This window comes from Ursus americanus, chromosome 19 (assembly GCF_024610735.1).
Source record: "Ursus americanus isolate L20-20 chromosome 19, mUrsAme1.1.p, whole genome shotgun sequence".
In the NCBI taxonomy this organism is placed as follows: domain Eukaryota; kingdom Metazoa; phylum Chordata; class Mammalia; order Carnivora; family Ursidae; genus Ursus; species Ursus americanus.
The window spans coordinates 42785592-42812271 of NC_142145.1; the positions used below are offsets into that span (position 1 = coordinate 42785592).

Here is a 26680-nt window from a genome sequence, read left to right on the forward strand (position 1 = left end):
AGAGTCTTCTGTCAAGTCTTGGGCCGGAGCAACAAAGCCTATTACGTCTGTTAGGAAAAGAGCTGTCCCTCTCTGCCAGGATGGGTTGGTGAGACCCCCTGAATCTCATCCTTCTGGGTTTGGATCCAAGTGAGGCTGAACATCTGGACAAGCAGACTGACCTATCTGTGGGGCAGAGTGTCAAGGCTGTATCTTTGTAACAGGTTACACACGTGAGCACCCAGGCCAGCAACGTCAACCTGCTTTGTGTATGTTCTCTTACTAACTTAAACCATTTCATCAACTATGGTAAATATTGCCAAGAAGCTGCTAAGAAGGAGCCCTTTGGCATTTAGATGGTCTGCCTTCGGTCAAGAACCATTTAAGGATTAAATGATTGGAATTGTATTTCATAAAGAAATTATCCCTGCCTCTCCTTACTCCTCTTACTTTCTCCAGATTAATTTCCACAAAATATTTGTCCTCCACATAGGATTTTGTCATCATTTCACTATTATCCCTTGTAGGGACATGACTGAGGCTGGAGAGAGGGGAGTAGGCAGTGAAAGTTGGAGAAGGAGACATTTGAGAGTCTTCTGTGTAGAAGAGAGAAAACTGGATCATTTAAAAAGAGTCCCCAAAGTAATATAATGCGCAACAGTTATAACTTGCTTTTTGTTTTCTCGCAGATTATAAAAAAAAAATCCACGTTGAGTTTCAGTAGCCATACCATGCCGTAGCAATAAAATGATGAAGGGGCAAAGAGGCTTGAATAAACTAAAAGTTGGATAGGTATTCCCAGAGTAATCAGATAGCCTGTCAATCTAAATATGATTTAACATCCACAAACTCATAGTAACGACCCCTTTTTAAATTCTGCTTTTACAGGGGGTACATAAGGCCCATAGAAAAATGAAAATAGGGAGTTGGGCTAGAAACACTCAAACAATCCATTTCTTCCTAAAAACAGATAAATGGAAAAGAAGTATCGTGGGTACTATCCCCCCTCTGCGGAAATGGACGAAATTGTGTTAGTAGTTGAATTCCTTTGACCCGTGGCAGAAAAGCTTTTTATTTCCTTTTACTTTCTTTCTTTTTAAATTTCTAAAGAGGAGGAAAATGTCAGGCAGGAGTGTGTTGTTACTGCCACAAAATATTATTAAAGCATAACTACCAAACCAGAAAGCATCGCCCTGTAAATTTAATGCAATGTCAGTTTTGATCTAGGTATTTTGCTCTCCAAAGAGATGCTTAATCTTCTAAACAAAATTGAACTGAATGGATTTCAAAAAAAAAGTCTGTTGTGGTAACGTGCCAGTACAGATTACCAGCCAAATAACCAACTACACACATTCCCATAGGTGAGTATATGAATTTGAAACTTAGGCTTAACTGTGAAAATATTGATCGGGTAGTGCAATGACAAATGATACCGCTTTACTTTCAAGAAGGCAATTAGAAAATTGGGTCTTACTACTTGAGTCTAAGGTTTTAAATGTAGAAAATTCTGTCTTAATTAAAAAAAAAATCAGAGGGATCAAGACCAATTGAGATCATACACATGCAATGGAAACCACTATAGAAATATAAGGCTTTATTTGAAATAATCATTAGTAAGACTAGAAGATATTTACCAAACATGGTGATTTCCTGGAAGTCATTATTTACAAAGTTTAATGAGGCCTATTTAGTTAATCTTTTTAGAAACGACTTTAATTATCCTTTTTAATAACCAAATAAATATACGTAAGAAATCCAAATACTTTGGATTATATAATAAGATAGAATTGATGAAAAAAGACAACTAGATTTATGTGAAATTATATGATATCCCAACTAGTTAAGGCACTTCACTACGTAATGAATGTAGGAGATATGTGAATAATTGAGGCATATTGGGGAGAATGTGATCCTGACAGGTTTAAAGTATCATATTGATTTTTATTTTACTGTGGCTTAAAAGTAATGAATTAAGATTCAGGATCTATTGAGAATATAATATTCAACATTTCTTTTTATTTTTATAATAGCTCTAATAGTTTCCTGTTGCTTCCATCTTGAACACAAAGAGATGGAAATACAAAAAAGAAAGCAATTGGCCCAGATCATACAATTATAAAGGGAAGGAGTGAGAATCTGAATGCAGGCCCTCCCTCTACTTGACCATGTAAAGTCCTAACAATTAATACTCAAAACATGCACATGACTAATGGCAGTCTTATAGAGTGCTTTTCTCTTGATTTTTCTGCCCAGATCCAGATCTTCTTGAGTCCCCATTATTTTAATATGCAAATAAACAAACTGTTCCCTCATCCAATGTAAAGTCCACTATTCTCTACCCAGTCCCCCAGGGGACGTATAATTACTTCTGGTCATCCTCTATTTCATCTTCTATTTATGCCAAATTCTTAATCCTACTCCACGTTTTATCTCCCAGAACAAAACACTGTCCAGCTCATACCAGTTCAAATACGGTTCATATGCCACCCTCCTACATTATGGTGCCTCACCAATTTTTGTTGGTATGGGGGTGATTAATAGAATGGGGTTCAGCTCAGCACAGAATTGGAAACGATTTAATATTGAAGGTAGTCACTGTGGTTCCAAACATTTGTTGGCCATTTCCTAAAATGAGATTTCTTATTGGTTGTATCCTTCTTTAGGCTCCGACTGATCACATATTCATGTATTCACTGGGCCCCTCCCTCCCTTTCTAGACCGTTTTCCCTTTACTTTTTTTCAGGGTCATTTAACCTCTCAAAAAAAAAAAAAAAAAAAAGAACAGCTCCATATTTCCTCTTATCTCATTATGCCAAAAAATCCATCTTTCCTTTTCTCCACACTCCCTCAAACTATCCCAGGAGTCTCACTTTTGTAACCACCAGGGAATTTTCCTGAAGAACCACTTTCCCTGGAGATGGCATTCTGCCACTTCCCTAGAAGGCAAAAAAGTTGCTACCATTTGTTTTGTTTTTAATAGCAAATTTTCTTTCTCGTGACATTAGTACTTTTAATACACATGTATTTTCACATCGTGGTTATGAAAGATAACAGAATGACAAACATAACGTAAAATTCTTGGTTTTTTAGAATCAAAAAAAAAAAAAAAAAAACACACCCACCCAAACACCCTTGCTTTCCTTTGAAAACAGACCTAAGTCAGACTGAATGTAGCTGGCTGGGAAGTGTTCTTAATATGCAAACTTCCTTAATATGTATGTAGTTTGAGTCTATGACATGGACTCACTCAGCCTTCAAGATGAAATGTTAAGATGTTTATTGAAGAGTCTTCTGTCACTTAAAACACAGGAAGAAAAGTTGCAGCTAGTGACTCTTCTTTCTCTCCCTCCAAGTTTATATTTTAGAGCCCTTATTTGTATGGACCAAAACTAAACATCTTGCCAGGGGATACGTATTCCCATGTGCCCTGCTAGGGAGGTGGTACGCAAGGCTTGAAATGTTTGAGATGACAAATAGCCCAGCAGGTCTGGCCTCTTCCTCTCCTGCCCCGAGCGACTGGCAATCTATTTCAAATTGTGTGTGCATTGTGGGGTGAAGCATGTACCAGTGAGTGCCAACCTCACCCCGAGCAGTGTCCTATTGAATACAGGATTAAGTGAAAGTCTCTGGGGGCTAGCCAGAGAACGAGGTGCCCATCACCACCAGAGGCATGATCAGCTTAGCAGAAGAGTCCTCTGCAGTCCACACTTCTTTCAAATGTTTACAGTGTCACATGCAATTCTGTCAAATATTTCCGAAATGACAAAAAATATAAATATGCACCAACCATATTTCACCCCGTGGGGGCATTATTTGGACGCCAAGAACAAAATCTAGAGTTTGAACTATCTTGAGTTGAAGATAACCTTGCTGTTCTGTTTAAAGCTCAAATAGTATTTTCCATTACAAAAAAAAAAAAAAAAAAAAAAGTCCCTGCTCTGAATAGTATGCAACAGAGTGCTATGTGCCTGTGTTCACCATGGAGGTGTCTGGATGGGTGGATACTGTTGGAAGCCAGAGACAGCAACCGGGAGCTCCCTCGAGCTGACCTGGTGAAAAGGATGACAAAGCTAATAACCGTATTTAGTTTCACCATAAGTCTTAGCTACTCCAACTGTGTGATCTGGATTTTATAGCATTATTCTTCACCCTTTGAAATGACTCTTTTCTGTATATATCTATTATCACTTTTCCAGGATTTCCTACCAGCTTCTTAAGAACTAAGATCAACCTGGCTGTTAACACTCAGTCTTGATTTTTTTTCCAAAATATTTGGCAATGTCACAACAGTTAAAAATGTACGTATATATATATATTACATAGCAAGCAAAGAGTATGCCTTAGATTTTCAGGGGTATGGGAGAAATCTCTTAGGTGTTCCTGGGTATATAAGTGGGTCATACACATGTGAGATTGACATCGCCTCCTTCAAGAGCTACCCCCAGAAAAAATGGAAAGCAACGCTGTGAAGGTCTATAACCCTCCTGGCCTCCCCTCCACTGCCCTCACTCAGATTTAAATACAGTTGGTTCAACTGGAGGACAAAACTGAAATTAAAAAAAAAAATATATATATATATATACATATATATATATAATATACAAATATATATAAATATATATGTGTAAATTTATGCAAATATAAATAAATATATATAAATATATATGCAAATCACCTCACAACTTTTTTTTTAAATCTGTAGCAAACAGTGAATTGGGGAATTTAAAATCAAAGTGACAGATTGGGGCTATCTACACAGCCAGTTCAGATAATTTTATGTAAAAAAAAAAAACTTGTATTTTGCACAACAAAGGGAAAAGAATAGAATTGACCCATTTTCAAAAGACTTCAGAGAACATTTTTTACAAATGACAGTGGATCATCTATATCCTGTAATACCATGAGAGGAAGAAAGGCTAACGCTGACCCATTTTATTTACTTTATGCCAGTATAGTATTTTATTATGAGTTCTTCCATTTTTTATTATACAAATAAGTTTAACAGTGATTCACTTATAAAGAAAGTTGATTGAACTTTCTTTATTTGTATTTCGCCTTTTCAGGGTAAGCATTGCTAAGTGTTTTTGAGGTAGGACACCGGAGACTGCACAAATAAAAAGGAGAACTAAATCAATCTGTGTCTCTCAATTTCATACAGAAAAGAAGCCGCCATCACAGAAAATCTGAGGGAGTATATGTGGTAAACAATAAGATATTTGAAAGTTCTGGGTTCAAATCCAGAATCTAACACTGAGTAATCTTAGACAAGGTCACCTCTCTGAGCCTCTGTTGTTACCTCATTTATAAACTATGGATAAAACACCTCCCCCTTCTTTTCCTTGAACTAGTGTGAGAATCCTGTTAAGCAGTATATGCATGCCCGTCGTTTCTGGGCAACCTTTGGTATGTGTGTCATGGCAGACCTGCCCCCATAATCGCTAGGGCTGGGACAAGAGAACGAGTATAGGCCACCTTCTCTTTCTACCTCCATCACATCCCCTCCTGCACTGTGAGGAGCCTCATGTTCATGCACTGGGACCAGTCTGCACACACATCCAAGCCTCAGGCGTCCTTTGAACACCCTGTAATGCCTCGTACCAACAGTGCAGTCTGGTCTGGTGCACCTGCCTCTAGAGATCTGATCTGGGAAGAAGGCCCATACAGACCCCGCATGGCCTCAGGGCTGATTGGCCAGAGAATTCTGGTATCCCAAGTACTCAGTGCATGGTCTAGGTAAGAAAGGGCAAACACCCTGGCCCTCCTCACCCTAGATGGAGGTGATGTGTCTGGAAGATGGCAAGAGTGGCCCTTCTAAATGCAGCCCCTGGCTGGGGAATAGTCTCGACCCCACAGTTCCTGGGACCATCTTAAAACCATTCTTTCAGGTTTAATTTTTAGTTTATTTAGCAAAGCACATTTAGCTAAATAATTATTTAGTATTCTCAGTTTATTTGGCATAGAATAATACTATTTTGCGGTTGGACTGTGTGGAATATAGGATGCTTTCAGCGGCAAGTAACTAAAAGGTCTAGCTTTTAAAAAGGGCGGGGGGGTGTTAAATAACCCATAACAAGAAATCCTGAGGTGCGGTGGGTCAATGGTAGCTCAGAGCGTCAGTGACATTCTCCTGGGGTGTGTGCCCTTGGGTCATCCGTGCCGAATCTTGGCTTCATCCTCATGTTCCAGGCATCACACCCAGATGTGACTACATCCACTGAAAGAAAAGGAGATGTTTTCTCCCATCTGTCTCTTTTTATTGGCAAGGAAAACCTTTTGATGAAATTCTCCCACAGAATTCATGTCATTGGCCAGAAATGCCAAACAACCACCTACGGGATGCCTGCATGGCTCAGTCGTTAAGTGTCTGCCTTCAGCTCAGGTCATGATCCCAGGGCCCGGGATCCTGGGATCAAGCCCCACATCAGCGGGAAGCCTGCTTCTCCCTCTCCCACTCCCCCTGCTTGTGTTCCCTCTCTCACTGTGTCTCTCTCTATCAAAAAAATAAAATTTAAACAACAACAACAGCAACAACAACCACCTAAAGCAAGGGGAATGGGACCACAGTGACTGGTTTACATCAGTCGTATTTCATTGGTGTCTTGTGAGAGGAGCATTGGGTACCAGCATGGAATGAGGGAGAAATGACTATGGGGTAGGCACTCAGCTATGTCTGCCTCGGCCAATAAAGCTGGAAAGTTACTCCCTCTCCCCCGGAACACCAGACTCAGGCTTGTGCAGATCTAGGCTTCCAGGGGGCATGACGGTTGGGAGAGTCTTCTCAGTGTTCCCCCTCCCTTCCTGTGCTCACATACACCCACCCACTCAGGGGCTCCTCTTCCTGTCTCTCTGAGCAGTCGGGCTGCCTCACAAGGAGCCCCTCCCTGCACTGGGTCAGTGCGTGGTTTGGTTTTTCTGAAATCAGCATCTCACACACTGAACACCAGTAAGAGTTTGCCAGAAAATAGCTTATTGCCTTAGGTGTTCCGATCTTTATTTCTTTTCCCTCCTGAGTATCCCCCACTCTGTCTCTGTTGTGAGGTAAAGGCCGCGTTCCAGCCACCACTGGAGGCCTCATCCATTGAGCCAGTCTGCAGACTCTGCAGCCCTGCCCTTGACTGTGAATTTCTCGTTGACTCTTTGCAGTCAGTCACACTGCAGATGTAAAATGCCTCCTTTTCCACCTGTCAGGTAATAGGCCCTCAACAACATTTGCTTGGTGCTTTCTCCTAAGTATCCGAATGCTGCAGAGCCTCTTCTCCTACACATAAAATGTACTAGATAATTAACAACTTTTCTAGTAAACTCGGGGAGTCGGCCAGGTTTTCAGAGGATAGTTTTACAAGATTACAAAGAACATTGCAATGTCTGAAAGCAGTAAATCAATACCCACTGATCTAAGCACACTTTCCGTATTTTCTTCCTTTAGCCTGTGAAATAAGAGCTTCCCCAATGTCTAAGGCCCAAACCTTTGATGCTGGTCAATGTGAAGGAAAACATGAGTATGATGAGGATTTTTTAAAGATTAAAAAAAAAAAAAAAAGGAAAAACTTAGGGCTAGTGGAAATGAAAACCATGCTGACATCTCAAAGAATAAAATCCAGCTCACCTCTGGCCTCCATCAGCTTTCTCCATGAGCTAATGAGGTGATGATTAAGAGCATGGGGGAGAGAGCAATGAAATGTGGTTATTTCCTCCAGATGAAAAGCTGTGTGTCTGTTAGCCAAATAAATTGCCATTTAAAGTGAACAAACTCTGACTCACAAGCATAGATTCTGATTGGATTCATATCATTACCTTCTGTAATGAAATGTTTCCCCTTGTTGCTTTCATACAGAAAATTAACCCTAAATAATATTAATGCTCTTAATTCAATATAGATTCCACTAATTTATCTTTTAAAAGTAAATCTACCCAGGGAAAAGAAGGTAATTTTTAATTATTCAGCAGAAATTGCTATTGAATCTTTTCAGTGTTTCAGTTCAGAGGGCTTCCGTATCATCCTAATCATAAGCGGGGAGCTTTTTGAAGCCTGGGTGAAGATTTACATGTTGTTGTTTTGAATGGATACCCCCGTTGATGCTTTGCAAGTTCTAAGATGCTTGTTCTCTGGCAAGACTCTGCTTCCTTTCCTTTTGACTGGTAACCTGGACACACGTTGCTATTGTAACACTCTTAGAAATCCAAACTATGTGTTCATCTACATAGGTCATGCTGTAGCCACACTCCTGATAATAACAGATTTTATTCTTTTTCATGACATGGAATAAGGGTACGTGCTAAAGTGCTGGGTAATAGAACATATTTATAGGTATAGCTGATTAAAGCATCCTAGGAAAGAAAGAATCTAGGAGAGCTATGCATTCCTAGGGGGGAAGATAGTAATATATATTGGTTTATATTGATAGATATATATCAGTAAATATTCTCACAATGAAAACAGAAAAAGGAGTTGTTTGTATTCTCTATTGCTGCATATGGGTGCATGCCAAAACTTAATGATATAAAGCAGACATTTATTTCGCTTGCAGCATTATGGGTTAGGAATTTGGAAAAGGTTCAGCCATGCAGTTGGTCCCTAATCCTCATGGCATCTGCTGAGGTGGCTGGAGCCGAAGGATCCACTTCCAGATGGTTTGTTCATTCACACACATCTGGCGCCAGGATTGGGATGGCAAGGACAGCTAGTTGCTGGTCTGGTTCCGTTCAGGCAGCTCTCTTTGCCTGTAGCCTCCGTGTGTGGCTAGCTTGAGCTTCCTCACAGCATGGTGGTCTCAGGGTGGTCTGACTTCTAACATCGTGGCCAGCTTCTCCCAGAGCAAGTAGTCAGATGCAGGGAACGGGAGCTACCTGATTCTCAAGGCCCAAATGGTCTCAATGCCTAAAAACGGGCAATTTCTAGCATACTGAATTTGTTATGCAAGTTACTAAGGCCTGGGCAGATTCCACAGGAAGGGAATTCAACTCCACCTCTTAACATATGGTCATTTTTTTTCTAACACGGGATTGAATAAACACATTATGAAAAGATTTTTTATTTTACAGAATAATCCATTCCTGTTTCTTTTGCGTAATGAACTTTCAAGGGACATCTAGAATATTATGTCGTTTGAAAATAATTGTTCACACTGAACTTACTAAAAACATGCTCTTGCACAATGGAGAATATAAACACGTGCATCTCCGCTTTCGTCAGTAGGTAAAGCATACGTTACTAAAACTAGCATTCCCATTTTGCAGAGAGATTTAAGACCTGGCAGTCACTGGGTATTTTTTTTTTCCCCAATCTGACTTCAACATCTAAAGGTCTTCCAAAAAACTTCTCTGCCAAAAATGGCTCGCTCAGAATGAGGTTCTGAATATCAAAAGGTTTGCTCTAAGATTTAATTCACCCAGACCAATGTGGGGAATCCAAAAGGAATGGTTGCTTGTCACATTAATTATGTGCTTGTCAGGTGGATCTAAGTGGGAAGAAATTCTGTGCTTGAGACTTTCCAAGACAACATAAAACTGCTGTTCCTCATACTGGTTTTACCATGTCTTTGCAGAGGGGTCAGCGCAGGAAAAAGCTTTGAGCGTCCGGTTCCTCTTAGGCTTTCTACTGGCTAGGACGGATGCAGACCCCAGGGCTGGGGAGTGCAGATGGAGTGTCGGCTCTGCCACGGCAGATGGTCGACCTTGGAGGCCTAGCTCTAGCTGTAGCGATATGTTTCTGAAGGGCCAGTCTCTGCAGCTCAGTACACACTGTCTGGAGCTCACAGCGTGCAGCGTGCTCGTAATGGCTCTCTCTGCAAAAGCATCCTAGCAGCGTATCAACTGACCAAATAGAAGCAGACAGGAGAGCAAGTGGAGTTTATCTAAACCTGCAGGAGGGGGTGAGGATCCACAACCATACAGAAGTTCATCACTGTTGTCTGCTGAGGCGCATTTTAACATCAGCATAAATCCAGGCATAGATGATACAACCAACACCGCAGCCTTTTCGTACTATTGACCAAACAGAAACGATGCAGCTTCTGCAGTCCTCTATAGACCACTTTAGACCAATTGGTCTTTAAATTGGCCTAGTTAAGCTTCTCTGTTTCCTGCTCTGCAGAACTTAAAATCCCCTCACAGCCCTGTTTCTATGATTTCTTTTGGAGTATAGTATCTACTATACTATATAGCTAAAAGGACCATTGGATCTTGGAAGAGTCAAGGTACTTATTCAAGGCCCTACCATTTGTTGCAAGGAGTAAGTACTGGCAATGAGCTCTTATGATTTCTAGAAAAGCTCTCCCTTTCATTTAGAACATATCAGACTGGACAATTCCATAGCTACTGGTCACTATAAAATGCAGGCAGGGATTAAACCACAAACCCTGGATTCTAAGATCATATCAGTTTCACTCAACTGCAGAGAGGTTTGCAATGTAAATTGTGTTTCATCGAACCAAGTTATATTTGGAAAGAGTGAGGACATGAAGGAGAAAAGAAAGGAATTGTCTAAAATGGAAAGCCACTTCTTTCTTAAAAATTCTAAGGGAAAACAAGAGAGAGAAGTTATGATAAACGTATCAAGAAACTCTCAAAGCCTGAACTTTATAAAATGTGTACAAATGTAGCCTTTGACCTTGAGTATATGAAGTATTATCATATGTTACTAGGGACCACCTGACATGGTACGTTTAGGAAGAGAAGTACCCAGCAGTACTCTATGTTGCTGTGTCCTGAGCACTGAGCTGAGGGCATTATACATGTGACTGCATCATGTACTCAAAATATTGAGGGTTATTATTAAATGTATCATTTTATGTAACCCTCACAATGACCCTGTCAAGTGGGAACTACTCCTAGCCTCGTTTCCAGATGAATACGGTATGATTTAGAGAGATTAAATCATGTGCCCGTTGATTTAAGTGGCAAGAGCTACAGAACTGAGCTCTTCTCCACTCTATGGAACCACCCTCATTACCACAGCCAGGGAGCTCAGAAAAGGTCAAAATCTCCGTGCTCGTATTCCAACCCTGCCATTCACTCACCAGAATCTTGTGACTATTACAAAAAAAATTCCAAGCCTACTTTCTCCACTGTCAAACGGAAGTAATTATCGTCTATTTCAAGGAGTTATTGCAAAGATTTAATTAAATAATATTTAGGTGTCATTAGAGTGCCCAACTCATAGTAAGTTACTAAATAAATGCTAAACTACTAAAAAAATACAGTCTGAAGGTCTTTTTGGCATCCTACTCCTGAAACATTGTGATTAGGTACTTAGCAGTTAGAATAAGCCATTGAGCATTCAAACAAATCACTTGATAAATAATAAACAGCGAGTGAAAAAAATCTGCTGAATTGTTTTTAACAGAATAATTTATTCAGGCAACCCTCAAAACCTAGGGACTGATTGTATATAATTTATGGATATCCCAATTTTTACTCTTCCTACCCTCTGACCCAACTATTTTTTGTCTTCTCGTTATTTGCTGCTTAGTAGATAATGCTTTGTCAAAGTTATTTAAGCCATTTTTGCTGTTCTCTTACCCAAAAATGGGGATATTTGTAAAACCTCATAATACTGTGAGAAGATGAGTTAATCCATATGATAAAAATGACAAGCATATAAACTTCGCTTAATAAACATTAGCTACTATTACTAGCATGATTATAATACTAGCACTCTGGTAGTATCACTTAGAAATGATAATCGAAGTCAAATTCCAATTGTTTCTGTTTTCAGTTGGAATATCACAGAGAGATGGAGGGGGAGATCTTGTGTATGTCCATGTCTTGTGAACACACACACACATCCATGAGAGAGAGAGAAGGAGAGACAGGGAAGGAAGGTAGGGAAGGAAGGAAAAGGAGGTGGGTTTGGGGTGGGGGTGGGGGAAGGAGGATGAAGAACAAAAAGAAGCCTGTAATGAGAAGATCTCAATGCTTCATCCCAGAGTCTCATAGCTCGTAGGTACCTGTGGTGAAGATGGGAAGTTGGTCCATCTAACTCCAAAGTCCCTGTTCCTTCCACTAAATCATGCTGTTTTCCATGGGAAGAGACTGACTAAGGAAACTTTGCATTTAGGTGGACTTCGTGTATTCATATTCTCTCTCATTACAATCAGTAAGCAGGAATCTTTGGTATATTCGTTCCCAAATCAGCAGTAGCTTGATATTGATAAAGGCATTTCTCTTCTTACTACCCAAAAGCACATTCTGAGGACTACTTTGTTCTTAAGTCTTGCATTAAAATAGCTAAACATGGCAGTGGTGGCCTGGGTTTTAGATTCGCTCTGCAAATCAACTAGCATGGTAACCTCCTTAACCTTGTCTGTAATTAAGGCATTTGAAGTCAGTAGATTTTAAAACCCCTTCCTCCCTTAGACCCTAGAAGATAAACAGAATTAAAGCCCTACCGCCTTCTACTTTTCATGTTAACTCAAAAGCATAGGAGTACTACAGATTCTCATTATCCAAAAATACTGACAGTGTTTTTCCATTAAAATCCAAGTGAAACAGAAGTGGTATGAAAAAATTCATGGGAGTTAGCATTATATTATCTGGTGGTTACGTTTCTCTCCTTCACCCCCACCCCGCCACCTTTTTCAAAATAAGTAGCATGTGCACAGTAATTTTCCTTGTCATGATTCTATGCCATCTTCATAGTGCATTTTGCCAAAGCAACATCGGACATAAATGAACAGTCGCAGGTATCCTAGCAACGGGATGTGATTAATCATACCTCTCAGCACAGGGCAGATAAAATGCCTGCGAGGGAACGCAAACTCGGAATTGGCTACTGAGAAATTGGTAGTGCAGTGAGGGAAGCTTGATAAGATTCCATGACAGACTTTATTATACAAAGATGGAAGCAGGTAGAAGAAAGAGTGTATTTCAGAGAGAAGACTATATCTGAGTGTGAAAATACAGTTTATATGTATCACATATACATGGGTGTAAGGCATGTATATGTACATGCGTGTATATATATATGCACATACAGACATATACATACACACGTGCATATACACACCATATGTGTGTATGTATATATATATATATTTATGTAAATATATACAAAATTTCCTTTCCATTAGAAGTGACATAAAATACTGAGTTGCCAGACAAACACCCCTCCACATTATTGGCGAGGCATCACTGGATTGCCATTTATGTGCCTGTGGTTTTAAAAGATCAGAAACCATCATTTTGATTAAGATACGGCTTCCATACTGAGGTAGAGAAATGTGCTATAAATTGATATATATTTAATGTTCCTCCATGGAACAATATCAACAACCTCAAGTCTAAAATAGCTTTTAAAAATATCAATGCTCAATTTATATAAATAAGTGGTCATGACAGGTGGAATTTTAATGTTCAATTAAATACATTTTCTCAGAAGAAAAGTTTCACCCTACAAATTCCATTTTTATGAAATTACCGTCCATTTTTATTCTCATAGGAGGAGTGCTGCATCCAGGTTTAAAGAGAAGTAAGGTGCAAACCATACATTAACGTTTTGTTTTGAAACTAGAATCTGTGATCAAATAAAGCACAATGAGGGAAAAATGCATGTTCATTATTCTGAAAGCCTCTCTGTTATTTTATTACCACTTTTCTAATGTAATAGTTTTCCAGGGTGTCTGTTGTAATGTAAATACCTGGTAAAAGCTCTGGTCTTGGTTGTACTTGCACTCCGTGTTAGCAGGACTAAAATTTACCTCCTGTTCCCTAGCATTTTAGGGAGGGCTGGGACATTTCACAGTTGATAATGTTGACTCAGTCCCAAGCATTTGTGTTCAAGGCTCTGTGAGGCATGCGGAGACAGAGAGGCCTAGGGTACACACACCTCTTTCCCTAAAGGAGGCCACAGTCCAGTTGGGGAAACAAACTTGCAACCAATCATGAGCCAAACAGTGGAGTCAGTGCTGTGGCTGAGGTATGAAGAAGTAAACGAGCATAGCAGAAGGGTGGTTCTCTAGCAAGTAGAGAGTTGGGGGTGGCACAAAGCAGAAAGCTTCACAGAAGGGCTGGCATCTGACTCAGCTCTGAAGGATGAACAGATTTTTGATAGGCAGGACTGACATGTCAGGACATTCCAAGAAGCAGGAACAGCTTGCGCAGGGAGTTGGGATGGGCGGTGGGATTCTTGTCATAACTGGTCAGTGTTGTGTATGGTGCTTGAGGGATGGTAGAGAAGGTCGATTGTGGCCAAATCTTCCAGGGGCATGAATTTCACATTCGGGCATGTGGATCTTAATCCTTAGTAGCGATCTGACTCAAGGACAGAAAAGCCATCCCTAAAATCAACAAAGTCAGGTAGGAGCATGTAGGAAACAACCCCAGGAAGAAAGTTCATATCACGTTTGTGAACTAGGGCTGGGGCTGTGAGAAAGGAGAGTGTAGATCCAAGGGCCCCGTGGAGAGAGAATGGAGTGGCCTGAAGGTCGTATTACTCATGGACATTGAGTGAAAGGGAGAAGCCAGTGACTCTGAGGCTTCGTGCTTGGGGACCTAAGACACTGAAGGGCAACTCTAAAAGATGAGCAGTTTTGCAGGGAAATACAATGATTGAAGTTAAGGGTATGTGTTGCAGTGCAGTAGAAAATACAGATAGAGATTTCCAAGAGGCCTAAAATCTCAGTAGTTGTTGGAGCTAGAAATATGGGTCTTGGAACCATCTCCTTCTATGAAGGTGGACACTGAGAGAATGAGGGACAAGATCACCATCATTCGGAGCAAGACGAAGGAACTCAACAAGAAATGTAGAGGGTCATCTCCAGTTAAGCAGTGTACTCTGTGGCCCTTAATCCATATCACATTGTCTTATTTATCTAGTTTTTATTTTCCTAACTTACAGTCTAGTATATATGTAACTAAGAATAAAAATCTAAATCGATTCCTATAACAGAACTAACAGCATAATAAAACTAATAAGTAACATTTATATAGCACTCTACAGTTTACAGATTCCTTGCCTGTAACACAGGGGTGGAGGACTGTTTAAGGTCTCAGTGAAAAGATACTACAGCAACGCCTTCCAGCCTCCCTTCTGAAACATCAAACCCCAGTATCTTGTGTGAGTTTCCTCCATTTCTTGCTAGCTCTGCATATGGAATTATTTACTCCTCACCGCATTCCAGATAAGCAGATTCTGATCCCCACTTTACAGAGAGAAAGTCAGGGAGACTGATTGATTTGCCACACTATCATCCCTGTTGGTGTATTAAGTGATAAATTAACCCAGACTTCCATAATAAAATGATCTATTACTGTATAACAATTTACCCAAAACTTAGCAGCTGAAGCCAACAGTAAACATTTATCAACTCACACAGTTTCTCTGGTGCGGCTAACCAGACGGTTCTGGGGCAGGGCCTCCCATGCAATTGCAGTCAAGGTGTCAGCCAGAGCCGCAGCCATTGGAAGTTTTGACTGAGGCTGGCAGACAGACGGCTCGTGTGCCTGGCAAGTTGATGCTGATAGCTGGCAGGAGGCCTGGGTTCCTTGTCACATGGGCCTCACCATAGGCCTCCTTGAGTGTCCCCATAACATATTATCTGGCTTCCCTCAGAGAGAGTGATCCAAGACAGCAGGATGGAAGCCACGGTGGTTCTTAAGTCCCAACCTTGGGAATCACATTCCCTCATTTCTGCAAAATCCCATTCATTACACAAGTCAGTCTTAATCAGTGTGGGAGGGGACCCCACAAGGACACAACTACCAGGAGGAGAAATGACAAGGGTCATTTGGAGCATCTTGGGGGCTCACTACCACACCATATTATTGATCTGTAGTACTTTCATTGTCAACTTGCAGGATTTATGATTCATTCAAACTAAAGACATCCCAAAGAGATGTTTGTCTTTAAACGTTTTATAATTCAGGACTTTAAATAACATTTTTAAAAATTTGTAGAAATGTTTGAGGTGTCTAGTACACCAAAATTTGTAATCAAATAGTAAACAGTGGTTTGCCTGATAAAAAACTTACATGAGGGGGTACCCCGTCACCGTCACGCTTGGTAACGAATGAAGCCTTTAAATGGACTTTTCATGTCATTTATCTGTTTAAATCACTGAAATAAATCGTATCAAACAAGACCTCTGGAAATCACCCAAATGAATAGATTGTGCCGTTAATCAAGATGCCAGTTAGATGCATTCTACGCTTTTGGCGGCTGCATGAGAGAAAGGTTGTACATTCTCCACCTTATATTTTAAGATTTTAAAAGATAGGAAGAGCTGGTAGGAAAACTTGGATAAAGTTTACATGCAGCTTGCATGCGTTGCATAAACTCGCCCTAACTAGCTCCATCCGTGAAATGTTGAAAGCTGACATGAACGTGATGGCCAGAAGGGCGCCCGCGCTTACCCATCACAAAACCAAGGCTCTCACCTCCACAGTGGAGTTTCCACACACCAGTGCCCCGGGGCAGAGTTTCTAATCTAAGCCGGTAAGCACGCTGAAGTGGCCCATAGCCTAGCAGAAGTGGGGGTTTGCTCCCGCTTAGGGTGTCGCCCTGTCTCATTCATTTGCGGGCTGCCAAATTTCATGAACAGGAAACCACTTCCTCAACCTCATGTTCCTCACCGCTCACTACTCTTCAGGCTGGCACAGCGTCTCTTGTGTTCCCCACCCCTGCTCTGCTAAACCCGCTCTCTCTCAGGAGAGCAATAACCGTGTGAACCCAGCAGATTCGGGGGCTGTGGGTACCCACCATACTTCCTCAGATTGTCTGTGGCACACGGCTCTGGGCTCTGTGGATGTCTGTGGATCTCTGCTTCTTCTGTCTTCTCGTGGTCCTACCTCACAAAGTAGAAGTAGCAGTTTTGTTCTCTTGGCTACTCTCTTCACCCCAGCCGTCTGTGCTGCCTGCCTTTATGTTCCCATTCCCTGCCTCAGCCCCAGTTGTCTTCTTAAGATGGACCTTTTCCACATTGTAATTTCGATTCCAATCTCTGTCCCAAGCTCCATGTCCCTGTAACACTTTAAACTCAGTTAAGTCTAAAACTGAACTCGTCATCCCCATGCCCCCATCACGTTTTTACCATTTCCCCCAAATTATACCACCATGTCCAAAGTCACCTATAAAACCACTCATCTTGACCTTTCCTTTTCCCTTGCACTTTACATTTTGTAAATCCTTGGGCCTTGTAAGTCCTGCCTTCCTGCCTCCCCATTCCCATTGCCATACTCCATCCATTACCTCTTACCTGAACTCTAGAATAGCCCTCTTCCTATGCAAAACTATAGTTCCTGAAGCAAGCTTTAAACGTGGCTCTTGCTCAAAAGGCCTTGTACTACATAGCCCATACTATTTCTTTTGCCAAGAATCAATACTTTCCCTATTTCAGATTTCCCTGATCACATGTATCTTTCAAGGTCCAAATCAAATATCATTTTCTCCATAACTTCGTAGGCATCCCTTCACTTCTTAAAATAATCACTTTATCCTCTCATATTCTTTAAATATGTTGTACCTTTTGGGGCACATCCCATTTCATATTGTATTTTCTGTCCTTTATCTTCCCAGGTAGGTTGTAAGAGGCCTTGTTCTTATTTTATTTGGGTGTTTATCCCCACAGTTCATTCTGTGGGGATTTATACCTTGTAAGTTTATTGTTTGAGTAAATTACTCTTACTAACAAGATTTTAAAAACCCAATAGCATATTTAATGCATCCTCATTTATTTTTGACTTGCATAAATTGGTTTGAGAGCATTTTTCACCCCTTTCAACTGTTCCCAGTCATCTCTAGAAGCATGGTGGACACAGCTGAAACAGTGATTGCGTTTGGAAATTGCCATAAACTGGAGTTTCCTCTTAGTTATGTCTTGTTCTCATGAACACTCTGCAACTGACCTGCCACTTCTCATTTCAGGGAGAGTGGAGAAGAAAAGAGAACAAAAAGCAACTTCAGGTAAGATTTGGACTAATTAGTTCCAATTATTTCCTTTTTACTTTCACTTTTAAAAAATCTATTTGCAGCTTAATATCCAAAAACTCACATTAAAAAGTAATAGTTTATGGTCCTACAATTGATTGTTATTAAATTGATTAAAATAAATTAATACATTTAGCTTTTTCACTTTCACATCAATCATGTCCTCATTCTGTCATTCTGTTCTAAAGAAGATAAGATAGAATGTGATTTTTTCCATTGTTACCTATTAAAAGGTAAGTTTTACAACCACTGACTTCAAAAATTTCAAGTTGTTAAAAAAAATTCAGGTTGTAGCAGTTGACAACCATTTTATTTTCCCAAATATCTATGAATCTTAATTCTCTTTCTTAAAACCATTTGTGGAGTTGATGTTTTTCAGGACAGTGTTGACTACTTAACCAAAAAGAAACTTTACATTTCAGAGGGATTTTAAGAATTATTCTATTCCTAACTTTTAGTATATACCCAGAAGTGAATGATGTTTTAACCCAGAACCATCGTGCATAGTAGGGGCCAATATTTGCTGACTAATACAAAAATAAGTTTTTAAATTTCCATATTGTTATTACTTGGCTTTTAGCTTAAAGTCCTGAGGTAAGATGAAATTTCATTTACCAAGTAAATCTTTGCATAAGGGCAATCTTCCAGCTTCCAGTGCTTTAAAATTGCCAGTAATCCTAGAGAATTCTAATTTGGCATATACACCTGTGCCTACCACCCTTCCCAAGTATCCACCAACCCATTATTCTATGATATGTGAGAGCTGCCAACGAAAAGACACATTGTTCCTGACCGCTATCTTCTTTTCACTGCATTTTTTTTGTCTGGTAGCAAGACAAAATTTGTTTGTTTGTTTGTAATGCGTGGAGTCAGTAGAAGATAAAAATATGAATTAATCAAAAATTGTGTAAACAACCTATGTCCCTATCCCTTTTCTCCTTCCCAACCTTAGTATTCATCTCAGACAACTGAGCAATGTACTACCTGTACGACTTCCCTCTTAAATGTTATTTGCATTCTTCTAAAGCCTGATCATTAATACAAAAAAAAAAAAATGTGAAGGCAAGAAAATGTCTGTTCTCCTCACAGATGTGATTACCTCCATAATTGCTCCTTGGGGGAAGATTATTTATACTGTTTCTAAAATGTTGTTGTTATGATCCTATAGGTACTGGCTTAAAGAAACTTTATAGTTTGAGAGAAAGCTAAATTGGCCACAGTGGTAAACCAGATGCCTCTTTAAGTTCCCTCTGTATTCATGGACTCTAATATTCTGCGTGACCAAAGGTGACACAAAGAGCTAGAGACAAAGGCAGGACAAGAACCCTGGTTCCCTGACTCATTCTTTCCCAGGTCTCATCATCCTAACCTTTCTTTTCAAATCGAAATGCTACTCATTTTGATACTGTTGAATTTCTAGCTTGATAAAATACTTTTCAACAATTGGGAAATCTTTTTAAGGCAACAAGGTCTTTGCAGGGAACACTAGTCACCAGGGTTATGAGGAAACTCCTTTCATTAAAATGGAGCTGATCTCCCTCAACTGATTCACAGTTTGAAAGTGTGTCTGATTTTTATGAGAATGTGAAGGAAACTTTCTATGGGAAAGTGAAGTCAGAGATAGCTAATCGACAGTGCTTAAATTAGTGGGGAAATTTTCGAGACTCATCACTTCAAAGAACACAAATTCAGCCCTCACAAAATCTGTGTTTGTAAAGATAGTCTGAGTTTCCTGAATTGGGATCTAACCTTTGCCAATGTAGTCATAAATAGCATTACCTTCAGTTTGTGAGGCTTGTCTGAATATATGCATCTTCAGACACCAAGAGTGTCATGGGCATCCCAGCTTCTGAGGTCCTGCCAGGACTTCTTTGTATCACTTGGTGTTCATTCTGCTCAGATTCTGTGTCCTGCCTGCTGAATTAGACCATGCTCCCACACCCTCCTGTTTATAGCAGGTCCATCTCCCCGCCAGGGAGATCAGTGTTAGTTCTGGGACTCTTTTAATCTACTCCATCTTGTTGCACAAATCATGTTGGAAACCAAAGAATATAGAAAAAATATCGTAGAGAAAAATATTACCCGTTACAACAGGGTCTTCCAGGACCCTCCCTTTCTGGTTAAGATTGGTTAAGATTGGTTAATGCTTTCTGTATGGAATCTTGGACTAAGATGAAAGTTACAGAGTAAATTTTTATTCAGGGTAAGAAATAACTTCCTAACAAGGAAACCTCTCCAGGACCGGAAAGAATGAGATTATGTTAGTAAAAGTGTACAGAGGTTGGGCCGTCACCTGTAAGGAATGGTGATAAGAGATTCATGAAGAGTTTGATCATTCCTAAAGTGCTTTCCAATTTTGTGTCTATGATTCCACTTACTGTTATTACTTTATTGAAATGGCTTTACTCTGTGTATCTGGATCAACACACACACTCCTAAGTGGTTTGCATTTCATTATATAAGTGAGTCAATCATGTTCCAAAGCTTAAACTAAGTCAGTTTAGTGAGTTGCTCAGGAGAGCATATAGTTAATGGGGCTAAGACTATAGAATAAATATTGTCCCAGAGTCGACTTAGCTTCTTTTGGGGAGAAAGTTGTTCGACTCTGATTGCAACCATGGCTGTAATTTCAAATATGATGCTCTTCTTGATAAGCCAGGAATAAGTCAGAAAAGAATATGCATAGCCTGGTAAGCTTAGCCATTTGGGAAAAATAATTCAAAGCATATGTCTCTCGATCCTGAGCTTGGAAACCCGTCTCAAATTAATATAACATGGCCAGTAAGATCAAAGCTGAATTTGGCTATTTGGGTTGGCAAAGAATATTAAAAATATATGGTGATATGATAATAGAGGCAAATATCAGGAGGCAAGTTCCCAATATCATCAATTATCTATTTGCCCTTGATTTTTTTCAAGGACCCAATTTCCTGACCAGAAAAACAGGAAAAAATGACCAGGTGTATTCCACAGGTTTTATATAAAAACTCTATTTAATTTGAAGAATTTTAACTAATCAGAAGAAAGACCCCTTTTCTAGTCAAGGAACTCTTGATATTAAAAAAAAAAAACAATACAGCAAAAAATACAGAATTCTCACAGAAAAAGTGCTTCATAAATCATTGTTTAGAAAAAGATATATTAATTAGAAGGCTTACTAAGGTAGACTATGGAGACACCATCTGGTGAATATATATTGTTCCAATTTTTTAGAGAAGGAGAACACTTTCAACTCTAATCAAGTATTAAGTAAAGAACAGTCCCAGTGGGCCAGAGAATGGAGTTATAGATAGAGATGATAATGCGTATTTTAAAATGAAGTTGCATTGTTTTCATTTATGACAGTAGATCATCCCTGAAGTTGGAGAGGTTTTGTTCATTTGCATTATTTGTGAAAAGTTACCGGTAAAGAACAATGTTATTTTTTTCTCAACTCAAAAAGTGAGATTTATTAACGAAAATTCAGCAAATGGTAGGACATCTGCTTTGCAAGCTCAGTCCCTTGCTTACATTTTGACTGTGCTTTTCCCTTCTTTGAAATGTTCTAAAGCATCAATAGCACCTCAATTTTAAAACTTTTAACACATATTTAACATGCAGTCATTCAGGATAAAAAAATAGTTAAAAAGATACTTAATAAATTCTTCCGTCTGTATAGTAATAACATGTTCACTTTCTTACACGTTACTCATTTATTAAATGCAAATTTTCGAATGGATTCTTATATAGCATTTTTTCTGTCTATACTATTGCTATTTTTGCAGTGGTTTTTACCTTGATTCCTATACACTACCAAGAAAACCTTCAAAAATAAGCACGAGAAGACCTAATTTGTTATTGTTTTAATTATTGATGACCAACATTAAGCTTATGAAGTTAGCAGGCAAATCATGTTGGGACAAATACATTTAAGTAAATTATCATTATTTAAAAGCCCATCATTTCAGAATAATGAGAATCATTATTCCAGTTAGAATCAAGTCTTGAAAATGTATATCATCCTAACTGGCTTATAGCTTATAAAAATCTCTGCTCACTCAATAATCCTGTATTGTGTATTTGAAAGTTGCTAACAGGGTAGATCTTAAAAGTTCGTATCATAAGAAAAAAAGGAAAAAAATTGTAACTATGTGTGGTGACAGATGTTAACTAAACTTATGGTCATCATTCTGCAATGTTTATAAATATCAAATCATTATGTCATATACACCTGAAACTAATACAATGTTGTATGCTAATTATATCTCAATTTTTAAAAAAAGGCTCTTGTCTTGACCTCATCTCATTTGGTGCTACAAAGTGGGCAGAGAAGGAATCTGACTAAGCATTTGTAAGCTGATATATTCAGTTTGCTAAACATTTTTTTCAGTCCAGGCTTTGTGTTTGATATTATAGATGTGATGGTGAATAAGAGACAGCATTCATGTCCTCGCTTCATTCACTTTCAGCTGGGGAAGAAAAGCAAGGACAGATGATTATAATACAGTGTGGAGAGTGCCTTTTAGAGAATTACTGGGTGCCATGAGGTTGTCAAAGAAGGCTTCATGGAAGGGGGAGGGGTGACTTGAGTTGATCCTTAAAGAAAGTGGAGCTTACCAGGTAGAAAAGGAGAAAGGTCTGGCTGTCTAGAGAGACAAAGACAAGAAAAAGCTTGGCCCATTGAGGGTATGGTCAGTGGTTTAATAGGACCAGAGCACAGTTATAAGCAGACAAAAGGCAGGACTTGTGGCCAGAAAATTTGACATGAGCCAGAATCAGCAGGGGCCATCATGCTATCCCATGGAGTTGGGACTTTATGCAGAAGATGTTGGAAGCTAATGAAATGCAAGGAATTACACGATCTATTTGCGTTTTATAGAAATCCTTCCAGAGGAAGTATGGATTGGAAGGGGAATTCAATGGGGGCAGGGAAATCAGGTGGTATGCCACTATAATTACATAAGAATGAAAAGACAAAGTTCTGAGGGACCTTTACTAGACAGTGGCATTAGAGAGGGAGCGACATGAAGATATGTTTTAAAAATAGAATTCACGTGTTTAATTGGATACAGGAAGTAAAGGAGATGACTCCTCGGTTTCCAACCTAAGAAATGAGAAGAATAGTACATCTTGCTTCAAAAGAAGGAGGGATTGGTCAAGCATGACAGAGGCCACAGAGGAATCAAATAAAATAAGCACTGAAAAATGTCCATTGGAATTGGAGAAAAAATGTGTTGGTCACCACCGAGAAATGATTTTTCAGAGGTTCTGTAAATGAAATGTAGATAGCAATGGGCTGAATGAGGGAGTTAGAAACAAAGGAGTGCACATGCAGACTGGCCCTCCCAGAGAAGTTTGCCTATCAAGCGGAAGGCAGGAAGACAGAGACAGACAGAGACATAATCATGAAATCGTCAAGTCGGGGAATTGATGTTTATCGAAGACCTGCTATTTCTGGCTCTGGGCTCGGTATCTTCGACTCTCAAAACGACCTTATAAGGCTTGTATATGGTCAACATTTTAAAAATTAGAAAACTGAGATTAGGGAAGTCAGTTCACTTGCCTTAGTCCCCCACCCCATATTAACTGGTGGAGCCAGAAATGGAATCGAGGCAGTGGCTTGCTGAAGCCAGCTGGTACTATCTGGGAGGTCATTTGGAAAGAATGGGGGTGCGCTTTTCTTCCCAGTTCAGCTTCCCGTGAGGTCATGTACGTAGCTTACACTGGCTGTGGCGGGAGCATTTACACCACAGAAATTGGCGAACATTACAAACCAGCGTTGGCTGATTTGTTTGCTTGTTCCGGGCCAAGCTGTTACATACGGGCAGCCAGTTGTCACATATGGGCAGTGCACGGCCGGATCTGGGTCTGTGCGACAGCAAAGCCAAAGCAGCTCCCACTGCCCACATGTGTGATCTGGCCAAGGTCACTTGGTTAGCGAAAAGAGAACAAGAGTTGAGATTGCATCCAGACCTGCAGGACCCACATCTAGCCCAATAGGGGCGCTGGGGCTTTGCCGAAAAGATAAGTGAATATTCCTTCCTCATCTTCTATCCCCAGATGGTCCAGGTTGGTATAAATGAAGCCTCATATTTTGTCTGTCCTCCGGTTCTAAGGTACCAATTTTCTGCTTCGGCCTCCCAGGCAATCCATCTCTGGTGTGTTTGCTTTTTTAAATAGCTTTCCTGAAGAACTGGCTCTCTGAACTATGTTAATGAATTCTATTTTAAAAAAATAACCAATTTTCTCTGGGTTTATGGTTTCACAACAATATTTATTATTGAGCGAAATAAAGTATCTTAGATGCATTTTTCCACCCACAAAATGGAAGACTTACATCCAGGCTGTTCATTAAAAGAAGTCCTGAAGAGGTTATTTTTAAACAAACTTCATTTTCCAGCCAGTCGAATTTATGATAGAGAGTGAATAACAACACAGCTGTGCCACATTATTTCGAAAATACCTTAAATTCCATTGTATAACGCTGCATTTAAAACAGTGTGCCTTGATGCAAACTAACCAAATCTGAAATGGTTAGTAGCTAATGGGGGAGAAATCACACCAAAGTGCAAACGGGAAAACGTACCCCCGAAATTTTCTCCACCTGTTTAATTTGGATTGCTATTACATCATCTGGAGCAGGTTTTATTTGCACACAGTAGAGACTTGAAACATGGTTTCTTTAGGTGGCGGGGGAGAACTATTATCTTTAAGGGCATCATAATAGATTTCACCTTCAAGCGGTGTGCCTTCTTGTAAAACTGAAAAAGTGAAACTTACCTGAGTTGATTCTTACACAGCCTATGTGTTCTTTTCACTCAGGTGAGGAAATGAAGAAGAGTTTGCTAATTTCGTTAGCCAAAAATTACTTCAGGCTTTCATCTTAAATTAAATATTCTGTTAAAAAAAAGAGCCACAAGGAATTCCCAATTAAAATGGAAAGTAACATAAATACAAACGGACTTTCGGGAGCTATCTAATAGATCTCATTCAGGCAACACAGACCAAAGCAGGTCCCCACAACATCAGGCTCATGCTAGTTTGAATGTCCTGTGGAAGTTGCATCAAAGGGCATTCTGTGTGTATATATCAGTCAATGTCATAGTAATTACACTTTAATCTGACACGGTTTGGGAATGAGCATTCAGGGTAAATGTGTATTTTGATTAATTAAAAATGGCACTTATACTAACAAAGGATTAAAAATGTCCCCAGAAATTGAATATAGCTGATCCTTAGGCTTTCTTGTGAAAGGAGTCTTAAGTCATGCCTGATTTTCCCACAGAGAAAACAATGAACTTGTATTTCTAACCAAGGAACAGATGTCCAACTTTTTTTTTTTTCATAGAAATGACCACAAACATTTTAATCAACTGTAAATGATATACTTGTACACTGTGTAACTGAAAACCTTCTAAAGTGAATGTAAGTCATTCGAGCTGAGTAATACAGGAATCGATCATATAAACTGTCCTATTATTTCACTGCAAATTCCCAGATAAGAGGATTGGCAGGGCAGGAGAGAAGCCATGAGACTGTAAGGAAACAAAAAGCAAGACTGCTTACCCCAGAAATGAGGTTATGACTTGAGTGGAGGAATTCTGAAAGGGGCGGAGCCTTTCAGAGGGGAGGGGGGTTTACACAGTGTGGGAAATACCAGCACCAGGGGACTTTGAGAAGCAGCTGTGTGACATGGCCAACTAATGCATACTGAGGGGCTAATAAATGGCCATGAATTCATACATTATTGATTCCCGATAGCATATTTAAATTTTGTTCGATGTGATCATCACTGTCTTGGCTTCCATTTGAACCATTTATAAGAGAGGATGGTCGTGATGGTCCATGTCTTGAACATCTTTGCCTTATTAGAATCCTCTCAGAACGTCTCTTGAATGCTGTCTCTGCTTGCTTCTCTGTATTTGCTTACACATCTTCACTGTGCCCTAGTTATTAGCATGACTGTAAATCGCTAATATATTTCTCACTGCACAGGAATGACCTGCATTTCTCAGCCAGACGTGGTCCTTTCCTCGTCCAAAAGATCCCTAAAATGCAGTTCTACCCATGTGTTCTCTGAAAACATACAGCTGTGTTTCTTTGATACACTGAGACAAACAAAACACCACATTCAATTTCATAATAATTTATTGGATTGCTTATTTGGGGTTTTTTTTTTCCTCTCTCTCTCTTGCCTTCCTTTAGATCAGTAATTCAGTAGAAATATAATGCAAAGCATACATGTAAATTTAAATTTTTGAGTAGCCACCTTTTAAAAACTAAAAAGAAATCGATGAGATTATGTTAATAATATGCTTGTTAACCCAGTATATTAAAAATATTATTTCAAAATATAATCAATATAAAAAATTATAAATAAGATGCTAGAAAGGATGCATGTGGCAGACGTGTGGTACAGCAAAGATTAATGGAGTACACTGGGCACCTGCAGAGTGAGCCTTCATCAGCAGCATGCCTGGTCCTGGAATGCCTTTTTGGAGACTGTTGTCTTTGCAGGTTCTATTTGCTTCGTTTCTGAGCTAGGTTTTAATGACATCGAAAAATGGAGTGAAAACAAGAACAGGAGTTGCTTGTGTGGTTCTGTTTTGTTCCCAGTGCCTCCCACAGGGCCTGGAAGAAGCAGACTCTCAGGAAGTATTGGTTCAACAAACGACGGAGCAAGTGGCTTTGTTAAATCATCAGACGCAGAAACTGTCCTTGTGGGTTTCCTAAGGAAAGAAGCCCCTAAGAATGCTAGGAGGGAATTGCAAAGATAAGACAGGAGAAACCCAGAGAAAT

At 39.6% G+C, this 26680-nt stretch overlaps 1 protein-coding gene across 2 annotated transcripts in view; it reads left to right on the forward strand.

Moving 5' to 3' along the window:
- CHST9 (carbohydrate sulfotransferase 9) overlaps window positions 1–26680 on the forward strand; it is a 233202-nt gene that overhangs the window by 83857 nt on the left and 122665 nt on the right. For both annotated transcript variants that reach the window (XM_087869906.1, XM_087869907.1), the window contains exon 3: window positions 17840–17878. In XM_087869906.1, the coding sequence (XP_087726032.1) occupies window positions 17840–17878 (39 nt within the window). The remainder of the gene's footprint in view (window positions 1–17839; window positions 17879–26680) is intronic.